Below are 17,803 nucleotides of genomic sequence, written 5' to 3'. Positions count from 1 at the left end.
CAACCCAATGGGGAAAAAGGCTAGGTGCACCCTTTATTGAGAAGAACAAGAGCTTTATTTTGTACACAAAAAGAAATAGGCAAGAGGGTATTACAAATCCACTGCCACAGAGCTCTGGCCTCCTCCAAAATGGTGGCTGTCTGACACACTCAATATACAGTGTTAATACCCCATCTTAATTGGCTGCAGCCTAAATACATGCTAATAATTTCATATAGTCCATCTTCCAATTGGTTGCATTGTCTTCTCCATCTTCATCACACGTGGGTAATGACCTCTTCCGTCTTGATGTGCTACAAGGCAATTGGTTAAACTCAAACAGCACCACCCTAACTTTATTCCTAACCATGTGATGTGCACCTGGTCATCAACATGAACTCGGCAGATAACTTCGAGGTCAGCCTGGTCCTCCCCTCCCAAGAGGTGTGCCTAGTGTTCCACTAATCAATCCAGTTCCTGAAGGATTTAAGACTCATATTCCTGCACATCTGGTAGTTCAAATAGAGTGACACCATTCTGGAGGGTGCTAGTGTCCTACATCTTTAGTTTATGTTTTGGCAACCCAAAACCTCTTCCCCTGGCTCCCATGAGTATGGCCTTCATACTGGCCCCTTCACCTGTTTGGCTGTGTGCATTTCTGCCTAATTGTTCAAAGACCTAACTAGATACATTTATATGCGGGCGTGCGTTCATATTTCTTGCCGCGCCTGGGAATCGAAATGTGATGATCAGGCGAGAGATGATGCCTCGTTGTTCTGTGTCTTCAACACGGCCTGTGAGGATTCAAGCCTACTCTTAAATGCAACACTACTTCATGGTATAGCTACCGTGCATATATAATGTATTCTACATAACTCTATCGGATTGCAAATGGTTAATTCCCCCTACATAACGTTCGACTCCCGCCAGTTACTTCCACCCGTAAAGCACCTCCCTAACCCCTACACCACCCTTTACACATTCTCCATATTTTAATATATTTTGGGCAATCTAAATTGTCTAGGAGGGGAAGTAATCTGAACATGCATCCCAACAGCAATTAAGCAAGTTACTGGGCCTCATTACGACCCAGGCGGTAAGGGGTTTACGCCAGCGTAAACATCGCCGACCCTTACCGCCTGAGTACGAGATCCCTTAGCGCCATGGCGGATCTAACACCTGCTTTTAGCAGGTGTAAAAATCCATGGCACTAAGGGACCTTGATGTTAATTACGCCACCATAATTTACGGTGGCGTAATTAACGCCTTCCCCACTCCCATTATGCCCTATGGGGCAAAAATGGGAATGGGGAAGGGTAAATGGGGATTGGGGACTTACCGCCCCGCCAAGGTCGGAATGGGGCGGTAAGTCCGCCAACCCCCATGGCGGAGTTGGCAACTTAGCGCCATGGTCCATGGTGCCAATAGCGCCATGGACCTCCGCCAAGGTCGTAATGAGGCCCACTGTGTTTTGAAGACCCTTGAGTCGATGGATCTCTTGTTTAGTTGAGCCAATGTCGATACTATTACAATAGTCAATCTGAGAACTAATAATGGACATGGCCAACATGGTGCAGCGTTTTCCTTCCAGTAATGGCCTCCGTTTCCTACAGACCATCAGTTGGTATTTGGTTGAACTAATATGACTACTGATTTGACAAGTCATTGATAAATTTGCATCAGGAAACATGCCTAACGATTTCACTTTATCTGAGATCTTAATGGGACAGTTAGCCAAATGCAATTCCTTGGGAGGTAAGATTTCTTTCAATCTCATGGACTTCAGAGGGATTGAGCATAAAAAACTCGGTGTTAGCCTGATTTAATGCTAACCAATTAACTGACATCCAGTTAGAGATTTTCTGAAAGAAATGTCGGATGAAGCTAACATTATCCTATGAGTATCCTTTCAGGTGAAACACTATTTGAGTATTATTGGCATGGTTTTGGAAATTCATGCTAATGTCCATCAAATGGTTGTGCAAAGGGTTAACATACATTTTAAATAACAAAGGAGAGATGCACAATCCTTGGGATACACCACGGGTCAAAGTCACCGGATATGAACAAAGATCTCTAATCTTCAGCCTGCAAGGCCTGTCCATTAGGAAGGCTTCATACCAGCAACAGAATGAATGCGAGACTGAAGCAACCTCCTTTATGCATTTTAATAAGTCTTGGCAATCTAGCATATCAAATGCTGCGAACAAGTCCAACAGCATCAACATACGGATATTTTCAGAAGGGTATCTTTGATGTCACGCAGCCCTCCTTTGGTGCTGCTCCCTAGATGGAAGCCGGATTGCTTATCTTCAAGTATACAATTGGATTGAAGGTGTTCGTGGAGCTGTACTCTTGCCATTTTATCCAGATTTTAAAGATGTATAAGTCTATAACTACTGAAGATCGTTTGGTCTAGTGCAGGCTTCTTTAAAAGAGGCATGGTCCTTGAATCCTTTTGGCATTTAGGGATGATCTCTTCTTTAAAGGGAATGTTGATAATTAGAGAGAGACTATATTAGACACTGGCTCTGCAGAGTCCTTTATTTCTTGAGGCTGACATGAATCCCTGGACAATTAGTGGGGTTTAAGCTCAAAAGTCAATTCTTTGTTTCCGATGGGGACCAATCCTCGAATACAAATAATGGAGGTGATACCTTCCGAGCATGCTTGGGAAGATTATGTTATAAGCTATCAGTAAGGCATCTGAATCTCATTCTCAGGCCAAATAAGATAGTTATTAATGTTTTGGAATTAATGTCCCGTATCATTTTGTAAAGCATACGCACCACGCCTAGAGCATGCAAAGTAACATGTTTCAGTGATATCAGATTGCATGTGACATATTTATGAGCAACAAATAAATACAATTGTAAACAAGGGAAAGTTGTCTTATTCATTTGTTTCCAGCAAAGAAAAAAGCTAAATTAAAATATACTCAATTTTTTAAATATTTATGTTACCTTAATAAGATGATTCACTAGGTACAAATCTGATGATACATTTAAATGAGGTAATGGAAAGAAGACTAATGTGAACATTCACAGTTACAGCTACTTTGTTCAATCCATTTCAGGGTTTTCCAGCACACATTTTGATGGGCCTGAAAAGGGACTGTATCGTCCATTCCAAAATAGTGTCTATGTCTTTGTATCTTGGGCCAGGATAGAGAGTAACTAGAGTAGGTGTGATTCTGAATGCATTACAAATGTGGTAAATAATCAAAACACTTTTGTTGGAACCATTGTTGTTTTGTAGTTGCATTATCTGGCTTTTGCGATATTGAGCCCTTGATGCACAGAGCATTTTTCAATGGGATTCGGCCATTATAAAACGCTTCTGTGAATCAGGACCTATGTCTCTCAGGAGTGACCTGTCAATCCACCTTTCCGTTCCAGATTGCAGCTGTAGTGCATTTCCACGATTCTGGTGTAGGATTTGCCACTGCAGTGATGACCACAGAGAAGTGATGGAAATCTACTCCATCATTGCTGAATAGACCAACAGGTGACATCCTGCACTTCGCGGTTTACATATCTATTAACTGCTTTCAATGCAGTGGTTTTGTGAAAGCTCTGGAACTTCCTGAAAGTTTGTGTGTAACACCCTGGTTATTTTAGGGCAAGGAAATGTATCTAATCCAATCCAATACAAGGAACACGTTGCTAAAGGAAAGTGCACGTTTGTACCCCACTCAGATTGTCAAAGGGTGAGTTACTATCTGCAGGTTGCATCCATCTTGATGAAAGTGTGAACTGCACAGTTGGTTGTTAATTACTGGTGTTTCATTTAGTAGCTTGCCTGAATATTACATTATTTTCCCACTGTGCCATATCTTGCAGGAATCGTGAATGGTATTTGGGCTTTTTAGAGTAAGAAATGAATAGTTTCTTCTCGCCCGGGATCAGCACCATGGTCTGAATAAGGGAAGTTATCATAAACTTTGTAGGAGCTCCATTGTCCAGATAATGGAAAGTTCCACGGCTGATGCACGTTTTAGGCATTTTTCCAGAGTCATTGGGAAACCAGGTTCAGCAAGTCGGGGTGGATACACGTGGTTTCCTCTACAGTATAAAAGGGCGTGAGTCACACGTGTTCTGACGAGATGAAACTGAGCATAGAGTTGATGTTGGTCCACCAAAGCACTGAGAACGAAAGATGCAGGAAAGCATCAGTGGTGATGTGCCTCAGAGCATCAGAGCCGGCCAAACTCACAGAGCAGAGAGAGGCAGAGACCTGCCAGAAGCGTACACCATCCAAGCCCGGCACGCCACAGGGGTTCCACGGGAAAGTTCTCTACCCAGGTGGCCATAGCCATAGGGCTGATGCTAGTACCTGCCCCATCTGCTCCAAACAGTTCTCCTGTTCTCACGTGCACTGCCCGTAACTTATCACATGCATTGTATAAGTCATGCATGACTTGGGCACTTTCCCCCAGTCAGGGGTGTTGCTAGGTCTGGAAAAGATCTGGCGCTACACTAATGTCGGGATTGTCAGGACTCGGGGCTAGGTAGCCTTTTGCTTGTAGTCCCGGAGCTTCTATCCGGGGCTACAACCAAAAGACACGGGGCTATAGCCTTCTAATCCCCCCCTAGCAACGCCTCTGCCCCCAGTCCTCCCCCTAAAAATATAGAAAGAGGTTAGTGGCTTAGCGCTCAGCCTCTGGCCTTTCAATCCCAGAAACGAGTGAACCCACTTCATGCTGCATGGTGTGTAATGTATGAGAAAAGACTAAATAACTTAAGCTCAGAATGTCCCATGTCTACTTTGGAAACACTTAGACATGTGTGAAAGCCTTGCACCAGTGGTTACACTACAAGATTTGGATCCCTTTGTAGTCCAGGATTGATGCAAGAAACAACGTGTGCAGGGCAATCAAGCGACTATGGGTGCACACCTGTAGATGTCCCATCTGCTGCTGCAACTGCAGGTGGGCAAGTACAGCACTACGCTTAACAATATGACACTGCCTTTTCTGCACCTAGGGCCTAGTAAGATACAGAACGAGAGGACAAATGAAAGGCCCATTTTCGATTTCCAAAGGAGTCGCGCAGGACTGTTGCCTGGCCCTGTTCTTTTTAATACCCTCATCGATGGTACCTTGTCTGATATTCCATACATCAGACTGTTTGAAGTCTAACCATTGCTATTCGTAGAGGATATGGTCCTTCTTGCATGAAAAGGTAACCTTTTATGAATTCTCTTACATATATGTGTGGCATTCGTGAGAAAGCACATAGCACTTGCATAGACCACCAAGTGCAGCACATCTAATGTGATAGTAAGGAAGGCAGAGCCGACTATCTTAATTGTGTTGTCTTCAGCTGAAACACAACCCTGACACAATCTCTGTGTGTGTTGCTCAATCTACTAACATCGACTCCCGTGCTAAGGTAGCATTTTGACTTGTAATGCATGCTGAGGCTGATGAGCACTTGTACTCACCCTTAAGGCATTCCAAGCAAATTGGTATCAGACATTCTGTAAGCAAGTGAATTCCAGGCAGCTGACGGTGTTAACCTCTGTAGGTTTATAAAAAGAATAACGCTTAGTCTTATTATGGGGGCTTCATGACTGACTACTTCTGATAATGCTGCATAGTGAACCTTGCTTTAATGCACTCCTAGGTCTTTGAATCGAGCATGAGCTAGTATTATGAACCAAAATGTTACCCAAGAGGTCCTCTAGCCCCAAATGACTTGACAACAAAAGGGTTGATGCCATTACACATGTGAGGGCTTGTTAAGCCAGCCCCAGTTCACCAGGAGGACAACCCTTACTTGAGCTACATGGATGCGCAGTCACAGGCTATGTAAATTATCTCTAATGCACGCCCTTTCACAAGAGAAAAACATAGCACAATGCTCCACCTACAAGAGTGTCAGACTATACTGCACTGATGAGTATAATGAGGGTGAAACATGGATGCAATTGTCTGCATCCTTGAGAGCTTTCTGTATTGGTATGTAAAGAATAGCACTGTCCTATAACACAAAGGCAATTTTCTGGAGTGAAAAGACTTGCATTTGAGTTAATTTGCATACCCACAATGTATTGCTCATGTGGCTCTGAACTCGAGGTGAACTTCCAGGGACGGCTACTCATCGGCTTTGCAGCATGTGTGACTTGGCGGACATGGCTTATTTTACTTTCCAAGCCTTTATAAACACACCATCATTTTGCTGGTTTATTATAGATAGACAGACAGACAGACAGAGACACAGCTGTGACACTCTTGTTTAGGTTACATTGCACGTTATATGTTGAAACGAAAATATATATTTTTCCCGTAACCTTTGTACCCATTGATGGATCTTCACCATATTTGGCAAGCTATTGAACCTGCCGGATATGAATGAGCATGCCAAATGTCTTAAGAAGCTAAGCACTTGATCAAAAGCTCTAAGAAGTTGAAAGAAAGCCATCTTTACACTTTCCTAGAACCATATTTCTCAAAACTGGGAACTTTGAATTTTGGAGATGTCTGGTACAAACACATACACAAACAGGTCACTATGAAGAAGTTTATGCATCGAACATTTGGACAATCGCTTAAGCCTAACTTGAGATATTAAGTTACCTCTTAAAAAAACTAAAAAATAACAGAGTTTTTGTAAAAAAATTAATCTCAGGTTACAACCTAAAACAAGTTAAAACCTACAGACATTGGAAATACCAACGTTAAGATTAAAGAAGCTTTGCCCAAGAAAACAAGTCTAACAAGGTAACAACACAAAATAAAATTATACTTTAAAACCACCAATGATGTAACCTTAACCGTAAAAGCTTAAAACCTTAAAAGTAGGCTATCTCACCTCTCTTCATGGTTTCCAGTTCTTGGTCTGACACCAAAAGGAGAAAGGGGTGCTTGGTTCAAATGCTGGTCTTCCTTTTCTTCTTTAACAGGCGATAAAGATTTTGGTCCAGCCTCTTTCTCACAAGATCTGTCACCTAAACCAGAAATGGGTTAAAATATTCATAAACAAATTCAATGCATTATCTTGTACTCCAGTTTTATTCAAAATGTGTCTTTACATCACCCTTTACATATAGTGAATACATTGGTGCTATAATAGTTAATAAACCATTGTAAAAACATATAATAAATATATATATTTAATATATATTTTTATATATACATGCAACCAGGAAGAGCATACATTTATGTTCGTCTCTGTAGCACTTCTACGACTGGAGAGAGGGGCTGGTTTTTAAGTATAAGCTAAGGGTGGGAGCAGGCCAAAGGAGGGGGTGGAGGAAGATGGAATGGAATGTGAGGCCATAGATGTGAAATGAAAAGGCAGCCCCTGGTACAGACCATTTGACACCAGCATTGGGACGGTGGTTAAAAAAGGCTACTCTAAGAGACATAATGTATTATCTATGACATTCACTCTACCGTCACACTGTGAGGTGGTGTCGCAGTTTAGGGACAATATTGGTGAATAGGGGCAGGATTAAGAAAAGGCAAATTGTATTGCACAGTCCTCTTTTCCCAGAAAGGCCAGCTTGTCGGGGACCATTTTGCACAATACACGCTCACACTTCGCAATATAGATACAATATACATAAAAAACCTATGCAATCCCAAACTTTCAACAATCAAATAAAAGAGGCTGCTTTGTACAGCATATATACATATATATCTTGCTCTCTGTGGCGCAGCGTAGAGGTATGGCCGTCACCATATTGAGAGCCATTGAGCGTGGGACCCTGAGGAAGCCCACGTTAAATATCAGGGACAAAGGTAATGGGTAAATCACTAAGAGTTCTATAACATTTACTGGGGCAAATAAGCTTCACATATGATATCAAAACACAAGTCCACATCTGTTTTACAGTTCAATTCAATGGGTTTCATTGATATCAACTTCTTATGCGCAGCGACTCATTTCTTAATCCTTTCGGTTATGCGTCGCGCTTATGAGATAATCGGAGGAAACGAAACCCAACCTATACTCTGAACAGTTTGTTTGTCTCTCAAAAATGACTGCCCCCAATTAGTTTCAAGAAAAACAATTATTTTTGTTTAATTATATAATGCCATTCTTGTGGAAAAGCCCATATGGATTACACGTGTTTCGGCATCTGGTGCCTTTTTCAAATCTGGGCAATAGTTGTGTCAAAAACATGCATTACACACATGGATATTTTCATTGCTCAGGTCATTAGCTGCAAATCCCCGGGTTTAATCCCACTGAAATGTTCGGGTAGCTCGTGGCTGTGTCCCTGCGCGTCGTCTTCTGTACCTGAAGCTAATTGTGGCGCAGTCTTTTTTGAGAGACAAACAAACACATCTGTTTTAGCCCAACTTGGCTAGACAAATAGTTAGCAACAATTGCTGCTCTCCATAGGTTTGAGGCAGCTGTGCAAGGCTTTCCACGTGGCTCACTCCGCTAATGCAAATCGGTGTGGGAAGTCGGTCCCGGCACAGCCTTCCAAGCGCTATAAATGGCGTAAGGAGAGGCGAGACGAACTGTTGCCGGTGTCAGACACTGGCATCCCATTGATTTCCCCAACAAGCTTCGTCTACGTTGGCGTCCTGTTCATATGGTATTTAATTTAAATAATGTTGCATCGTTGGGGAAGTATTGTGTGGTAAAGCACTTGTGTGGCTAATAGGCCGATTCATTTCAGCATAAATCGAACCAGAAAGGTAAGTCACACCCATCCTACTAGCAATGCTGAGACACACGAGCATCTGCTCTGGGCTGCCTCCAAATGCGCGAGTCACTGCCTGTCGCCTCTGTACCTCACCGCTACCGACCATTCCAGTGACTGAACACCTGCTGGCGTTTAGGAAAGTCTTCCAATCGTTCATTCACAAAAACAAGGGTCCAGAGCCCCCAACTCTCTAGAGTAGAACCTAAATGACCAGGAACTTGCCAGCGCACTGCTCCTTATTGGCTCCTGTGCTCCTATAACATGCTCAAAGCGGCTTCTTAGCTGTTACCGATGAGGATCACACGCTCTTGTTTCCTGCATATTGTTCACCTTCCACATTGTTGGGTAATTGTTTTGGCCCCCAGTAAATGCTGGGAAGCTGTGGACTCCTTTTCTGTTCTCAGCTCTTACTGGCTCTAAGTTGCAGCTTTGTGTGCACTCAGAAAAGGCCGACAGCACTATGTTAATGCAGCCCACTCTCATACAAGGGCAGTTCTATCAAGGGGCTCATGTTAGAGTAAATACAGCCGGTCTATACAGAGGTAACAGGTGGCCACGGTTTCTGCAATTACAAACTACTATTAATAGGTCATCGTTGACCTGCGCCCTAGCTCTAACCAAATACCAACCCACTTCATGGACAAAAACAAAAACTGAAGTCAAACAATTTTACTATGATTTGTTATAATGTTAAACTGGTCTGAGCCACATCACATTATGCAGAGTTGACCACAGGACAAAGCACTTTGCATCCTAACACAAATAGGCCTAAGCAGATAATGATGTCGCCTCCGCGCCTCCTGACTCGCTAGGCACTATCCACCCCTCTACTCTAGGCAGTGGTCGAAGTGTATGAAAAGAAGGAGTGGCACTATGTTCCCTGCTGGCCTGCACCCCGATCCCGACAAACCCCATCACCACACCCCCTCACACACACAATGCCCACCCCAAACACTTGCACCTGCTGTTCAAGGGAACGTTCAGTGCAGTGCACTGAAAGGGCAAGTTTCAACCGCTTCCTACACTTTTATTTTAAAACGAAACCATTCCGGAACGGTTTATTTTTAAAATAAAAGTATAGGAGCTGTAAAAGGTAATTTAAAAAAGTAGAGGAGCTCTGCTCCCGACCGCTCCCGCTCACTTCGACCACTGGCTCCAGGCTACCTTGTACAGCTGTACCCCTGCTCTCAGCACCTCTGGATCCTACACCCCTCACCCCCGGCTGAATATCTGTTCTGTTGTTACCTCTGTAAAGCGCTCCGTTATGCATCTGTACTGTTGTATACCTCTGTAAAGCACTCTGTGGTTTCTGGAAGCTAGGTCCGGACTCATTAAATACCAATAGTGATCATAATGAAAACCAAACGCATAGCTACCAGCAGTGTGGCCTGAAAGCCACGATGGGATAGGTGTGAGTCTAATGATATGGCGTCAATTGCCAACTCTTTTAGAAAATCAAAGCGATAGCTCAGAAGAATACTTGTACGTTATCCAAAGAGATCAGGATATGAGTTTGGCATTTGGAGAGTTTGCACACTAGAGAATCTATAACCTTACTGAAGGGAAAAGTAAGCCTGGCCATATAAATTCGGACAAACCCTGAAGGAGACCATATTTCATTCAATTCGGGTGATTCGGGTCCAGCCAAACTAATTAGAAATTCGGGCGGCAGATTCGGGTTAGGCTCATGGCAATGTATGCTCATAACACGTTGCTGCAACAAGAGACCTTTTCCTGCTAGTACATGTTGAAAGCAGGGGCCTCATCACGACTTGGGCGGTAACGGTAACGCTATTAGCGCGGGCGGTATTAGCCCTACCGCCGAACTCCCCGGTGCTAATAGCGCTGGATCACAAGTTTGGCGGTAATGTAAGTCCCCATTCCCCACTGAGCCCATTCGGGAATGCCCCATTCCCCATTGGGCTCAATGGGGAATCTTCGCGCTCCTACCGCCGGCGGATTTCCCGCCAGCGGTAATAGCGCAAATTTTCGGCGGATTTCCCCCCAGCTCAGAGCTGGGGCGAAATCCGCCAAAGCCCTGATTTGGCGGACCCTCAAATCCGGCGGTATTAGCGCTACTGCTGGATTTTAGGGTTACCACCGAAGTCGTGATCAGGCCCAAAGTCTGAAGTTAATGGATTAGATATGAAGGTCAGAACCTTTCCTGCCAAAGATGCTCAAAGAAAGCAAAGTGTCTAAATGACTAACACCTTGCACATGGCGGTTTCTTTAATGTAGGAACTAATTTTAACTCCTTGTTTGCAGCTGACCAAAACTGTAATCTTTAAAAAAGAAACACACAGTACCAAATTCAAAATGTATTGCAAAATGAAATGTGCAGAGGATGCATTTTTATTTGCATTACTTTGAGAAATGTCCAGGTCACTTTATTCGCAAAGGTGTCCTGCCACTTTTCAAGGGGTGGCGCTGCAGCACAAATGATGCTCCTGCTAGCCCGCTCGTATACATCAGTGTTGAGAGCATGTATAGTGCTCACTGCACCCCGTAACTGCTCATGGTGCTTTTCATCATGGCTTGCCTAAAGGGCTTGCCATTGTGAAATATATTTTTTTTCAAAGCATGTCTAATCCTGCTTCAGGGATTGTAATCTTGGCGAGACAGCAGCAGATCAAGCTCTGGCTGTTCCATACTTAATATAAATGCATGAAAGGGTAAAAAACGATCCTGCCATGCATTGCACCTCCCCTACGCCTGTTCTGTAGAGACACACAGAAATGTGCTTGGTTTCTACATGTTTTAAGGTGCATCCTGTTTCTGAATTCATGATGCACTTTAAAGGTTGCACATGTGCAATGGGTATGAAAAGGGGAATCTGAATGTGCACACCTTGAAAGACACTTTGTAAATAGGGTGCAGTTATTTTGGGTGCAAGTGAGTAACTGCGCTAGAACATATAATCACTTATGCCAACAAACGTTTTGAGGGTGAGCCTCTCACCGTATATATAAATTAAGTAATCTTCCTGGATACAGAGCTCATAAGATTGCAATCCTACCTAAACAAATGGTATTCGCTTAAGGAACATCTGACTCTACGATGAGACTTACGAGGTCACCAGAAAAATTATTTGTTTATAAGGTTGTAGGTGAAAGGGTCGACTGCAATTGATTCGAATGCAATAGTTTCGAGTCAAAAGGACCGGGAAAAAAAGGTTGAATGTGGGTTTTTTTGGGGTGTCCCCCCCAAACCCAAGTTTTTGGTGTAAAAACCACTTTTTTTTCCTATACGGAAGCCAAAAAATAAAAATACATTTAAAAAAAGGCATTCAACCTTTTTTTCGGTCTTTTTGACTCGACACTATTGTAATTCGAAACAATGTATTCAACCCTTTGACTGGACACCGTTTATAACATGGGGAATCAGCTTGCAATGATTTGACTCAGATCACAGTGTTTTGGTGTAGTTTACTTTTTACCACAAGCGTAAAATTAAATGCCCCCTTAGCTTAGCATCTGTCAACACATTACCTGCGAATAAAGAGACCACACATGAAACAGACCAGCACAGCTCCAATTCTTTCACGTATTTTTATAAGCAATTGAGATTCTCAGATCAACACACAGCTTTCATAAAAAAACAACACAACACGTGTAATGTAATAAACTCAGCATAACATTTTCAATGATACAAGAATGAAAGCGCAAGTCACAATCTCTAATTGTTCACTGGAGTGATGCAAATATACTTCATGGCCACTGCCCTCCCCACGATAGAGTCCTTTCCCCTGTAACATACTTCACTTATACTTTACTGTTTGGCTGGAAATACATCTGGAACCTTGAACATTTTTAGCTACTTTGGCAGGAGTGTAAGATTTCAGTTTGCATGTGAAATTGACCTCTTTGACTGGGGAGAAAAACAGACCAAATAGCTATCCACCTGTGTATCACCTGTTAATTTATTTCACTTCTATCTTTCCACTAATAAGTCACTTTGCACATTATTACCTTTACCGACAAGTCATGCTCACCGCATCCACAAATGGAAGTGAGCTTGCATGGACGTTGCTGTGCTCACTTTGGAAGCTTCTCTCTCACAATTCCAGATAGTCACTGCAGCTCTCCGATCCACAGAAAGCTTCTCTCTTACCCCTCCACTCTCTGGCAGCTACCATCTCTGCAGCTCTCAGCACAGAGACAAGCCCCCAGAGTTCTCCTTTTTTTATCTCTTCCTCCTGCTCCCACACTCGGCACCCAAAGCCCCCAGAAAAAGCAAAAAGAAAACCTGTGTCTGTGACCCATGACATTCAGCGGGTGTGGGAAGTGATGGCCATCTTAACTCTGAGTCCCCCTGAAGATGTCCACCATGATGTCATATTTTATCTAATTGTTCATCTCTGCTGTGATGTCATGTATATGGTCATGGGCTGAGAAACGGGCGGGGACTCTGTTAAGATGACCGTCACTGCTCATACCCGCTGAATTTCATGGGTTTTGTTGCGATAAATTGCATCATTTTAACTCTGTATAACTTGTCTATCCCCTTGCCTAGTAAGCAACCAGATTCCGCCAACCATGGTCATCGTCACTTGACTAGTAGCCACGTGCTTCTTCTATATCCACTGTCCACATTGCACCAATACGTTAGAAAGACCACAGCCCATGGCCTATGGCCAAGGGCCATAGTCCTCTGCCCATAGCCAGACAGCAAGTACACCTGCTGAGGCTTATAACCACCTCACTAAGCTGTGGCCCATACCGCCCTGCCTAGTAACTTACAAGATCCAACCGGCCATCCCCTTCAGCCGTGTCCACTATCCATATTGCATAAAATTGGCATAAACAGCATGGGCCACTGGCCCTTTTGAACCAAATAGGCTTAAAGACCAAAAGAGAGCATTGTCTGTGGTGTGATCAGGAGTGTTAGACATAATTATATGCAGTACCCTTTGGGAACACCACACACAATTAAGACTACAAGTGACAGTACAAATTCACCTTTGGTACAAGCCCGTACTACACAGTGAAAGTGGTAGCGATGGCTGAGTAGCCAGACTTATCTCAAGAGCAAGTGAGCAGTATCAATAGTTACACAAAGGACAGCAATTACTATGATTCAAACAAACACTGACTCAAGGTTTCTGAGTAAAAGAATGTACATTTATTTACACATCAGTTGTATAACATTTCACTAAAGTAAAGCAGTTTAAAAATCACACTCTTAATACACCACACCACTCCCAATAGGTTCCATACAAGTTAAAATCACAAAATGCAGTGGGAGCAAAATGGCACTCCAGAAATTTAAAAGGGAGGGAAAGACAAAGTTAGGCAGATATTGAACAGCACCAACAGGTAAGTAAGCAGGGAAATCTAGAAAGAGGAACTAAAGTGATGGAATCAAATCAAACAGGCTTAGGGCCAAAGTCAATAGGACAAAAGTCTTTTGCTCAAGATCACACAGTTCAGGGTAGTTTGCGGTTAAGTCTTAGCCAAGAGTTCCGGACGAAGTTGGTCGGCAGGAACGTTAGGTTAAAGAGTAGAGAAGGACAAGCCCTCGGATTGGAGAAAGATTTCACACACTTTCACCGCAGCTGAACGAAACGAACAACCAGATTTGAACAGTACCTTTCAATGGAGAAGAAGCTGTAGCTGAGGCGGACGTTCCTGGTAGTCCCTGCAGGCTCACGGTCCCTGAAGCGACTGTTGGACTGACATGAAGTAGGAAGACTGGAGGGTCCTGCACTACCCAGGGAAGAAACCAGCAGCAGAGCAAAGCAACGCATAGAAGGTGCGCTGCTTAAAACCCAAGCAGGGTCTGACCTTCCTGGCTATCCGGCCCAGCGAAGCTCTGTACAGCATTTTCAAACAGAGGAGGGAGTCCTGGCTTACAGTTTGGGCGAAATGGTTGGTCCCACCAGCTCAGGGGAAGCAGATTCCTGGAGGATCTTCTCTGTCATTGGAGCTTGAGGATTTGGACCTGCAGCAGGGCTTCACCGGGCGGTTCAGTCGTGGTAGGGGTCCTCTTCCGTCAGCTCCACGTCTGTTCTTTCGTTCCAGTGGCGACTATGCCTTTCCAGACCCAGAGACCTGTTTTTTATGCAGTTTTCCCCCATTCACACAGACTGGCTGTCAATCACACAGCAGGGTGGCTGCCCCGCCGGGACAGTCACCACAGCCAATCATTTCAGAGTGGGACATGGGTGCGACATGGGTCTCCAAAGAGACCCTGTGCAGGGAGTCCCAAACCCCTCCCTCACATCATGTCCCCCCAGACATACAGGTGCCTAAGGAGGGCTTCTGCGTAGAAGCCCACGAATAGACAGTGAACAAAGGAATCAAACCTGGTTTGGCACGCAGAGTAAAACACGAGAAAGACATTTTCCAAAAGAAATGGCGAATAAACCCAGCCGGAACCCTAATAAAACATATATGGTCTAGCGGGTTTAGGTTCGAGGCTACCAAGATAGCCTAAAATAATGCCAAGGTTATTTAAGATAACCGCGGTAGGAAAAATAGGGTAGTTACCACTGCCACCATCCAAGTCTTGATGAAAAGGGAGCGAAACAATGCTCCAAGAGAAACAGACAAAAAGGGATAAGTATAAACCCTGTCCAATACTCCATGTAAAATGGTTTGTACTGGGTCTGTGGTTTTACAGAGGCTAATAAAGTTAATGGTAACTTTATATGTTCTGGGAGACAGTAGTCAGTGACAGAAAATGTAGTCTGAGTTGGGAAGTCTAAAAGACAACCCTGTGTCACTGCACTGAAGGTGCTGTGTAACACACAGTAAAAAGATGATGCCTGTGGAGTAGGTGAGGCTCCACAGTCTATAAACACAAAAATATTAAACACACACAGCAAAATACATGTAAGAGTGGGAAGAAAAAAAAGGCTCACACTCTTACCAGGTGAAAAAATAAATCCTAGAAATACAGCAAAGCTGCTGAGGGACCTATTAGGTAAAGGAAATACGCCATTCTGGAGAATTCTCCCTAACAGGGAAACCTATCATGAACTACTTAATATATTAACTTATGTACTCATCTAAACAAACATATATTGTACTATTGTTGTTAACACACAAACCTAATCATACATAAACATAGACAATGTCTGCTTATTTCTGGATAGTAAAATAATGAATGCTACCTTATCAGAGTTTTGAGTAATGTTAAACATGTAATAACTAGCTAACCATTCAAGACTTACACACTTGTCCTAGTACAAACATTACACATGAAGACCCACAATGCATACAAATCAGAGGCACATACAGGGAACCTAAAGTAAGGAAGATAGAAACAGCATCACCAGAAAATGTTAATAACATTAAAGTTTATCTTAATGTATACAAATACATTGGGGGTCCCCCCTGAATGGGGAAATACCGGGCCATTCCGACCTTGGAGGGCCCGGTATTTCCCCATTCCGGAAACCCAGACCCTGTGCATCCCCATTCCCATTCGAGCCCCCATAGGGTTCAATGGGAATGGGGAGCATGCTAACAACGGGCCTGTGAATGACGGGCCCGTTGTTTGCATGCTGGACTGCTCGCGGGACCCGCTAAGGACGCTTGGTTTAACCAGGCGTCCTTAGCGGGTCCCACGAGCGGACCTCGTAATGAGGCGGTAGGGGGTTAACGGGGTGGCAGCTCTACCGGCCCCGTTAACCCCCTACCACCAGGGTTGTAATGACCCCCATTGTGTGTTTGAGGCCTGCTTATTGCCCCATGTATGTGCACCATGAGCTGAGACCAAGTCCTAAGGAAAGTACTTTAAGAACATACAACAAGTTTAACGTCTCTATATAGCACCTTTTGAATTTGAATATTTTGACTGTCAGTGAACAAAACCAACTGGCCTGGATATGTCAGTGAACAAAAACAAGTGGCCCAGATATGTGATGTCATCAGTGATGTCATCAATGACATTTGTGATGCCATCTTTGATGTCCTGGGTGTTAGTCTTAGCAGTGCACGGTGGTGGCGCAAGTTATGGTTGCTTAGCATACCACAACTGCCGAATTTCTGAGATTTTTCGGTTTTACTTGTAACCATAACGTCCCTTTAACAACATTTTTTCATTGAATATATATATATATATATATATATATATATATATATATATATATATACACATATATATATACATATATATATGTATATAGGATAACATTCATGAATGCACTACTGACTTTGTGAAATATAGCTTCAAATCAACCCACTGAGCAATGCATAAGCAGGATAGTCGCATGGGTATGGGTGGAGGGCAAAGCAAGTCTCAGCTCAGCCCTGAAAGCATCAATTTCCTTGAGTGAGAACTGGTTATCCCTCAATCCACAGTCTTTGGGAGATTATGTGCCGGAACAAAATCCTGAAAGTTGCCCTTGCCCACAAATTTCACTTTATCTCAAAATCGAGGAGACCAGTGCACAACCTCAAATGTTTCTCGCACATAAAAATGAGGTCGCCAACTAGGGCGGTATGTTGAGAGACCACAAGGTTCTGAAATAAAATGTCAATAAACAATATGGAAGTAATGTAGCAACAATGTTAGCTCTATGCTTCTTAGAGTCATTGTAATTGCCTCAGGGAACAGCCCAACAGATAGTGCGACTGCTTTACTGGAGACAGATCAGTGAATCAGTGCCTTCACACAGCAAAGGCTATGGAGATTCAGGATCAGCCCTGATTTCCATGCCCATCGCCACAGATGGAATGACTCTACGGGTCCTGCTGCCACGTGTAAATGTGCATGGTGGAGGTCAGAAATCACACCCAGAACTGGAACAATGGACACTGTTATGCTGGTTTATGCAGGCATAAAAAACTGGACACAATCCCTGAAAACCACAGCTGACAAGGGAATCTGAATGAACACAGACAACGATGAATCACCCATGCAGAAAACATTGCATTACTGTGGGAAATTCACACCGGCACTGCCTTTGCAATGCACTAAAGCTGTCTCCTATGACAACAGAATTAGCACAGCAAGCTCCAACACCAAGGAACTCTTCGCCATGTTGAGCGAATTAGGAAGCCCTTGTGCATAAACCTCCTTAGTTAAGCCGGACAAAGCGTGGTGCGCCACTAAATAAACTGCTCTAACTACCAAAATCAATCTACTTTGTAACAAAATGCCAAACCTATGCACCAGTCCATCATAATACCACCCAATTCTAGCCCCTCGCACA

At 43.5% G+C, this 17,803-nt stretch overlaps 1 protein-coding gene across 2 annotated transcripts in view; it reads right to left on the bottom strand.

Moving 5' to 3' along the window:
- LOC138467662 (centromere protein J-like) overlaps positions 1 to 17,803 on the bottom strand; it is a 714,848-nt gene that overhangs the window by 428,536 nt on the left and 268,509 nt on the right. For both annotated transcript variants that reach the window (XM_069607842.1, XM_069607843.1), the window contains exon 6: positions 6,795 to 6,930. In XM_069607842.1, the coding sequence (XP_069463943.1) occupies positions 6,795 to 6,930 (136 nt within the window). The remainder of the gene's footprint in view (positions 1 to 6,794; positions 6,931 to 17,803) is intronic.

Source organism: Ambystoma mexicanum, chromosome 4q, assembly GCF_040938575.1.
Source record: "Ambystoma mexicanum isolate Mex_15411 chromosome 4q, UKY_AmexF1_1, whole genome shotgun sequence".
In the NCBI taxonomy this organism is placed as follows: domain Eukaryota; kingdom Metazoa; phylum Chordata; class Amphibia; order Caudata; family Ambystomatidae; genus Ambystoma; species Ambystoma mexicanum.
This window is presented reverse-complemented; position numbering and strand designations above follow the sequence as displayed.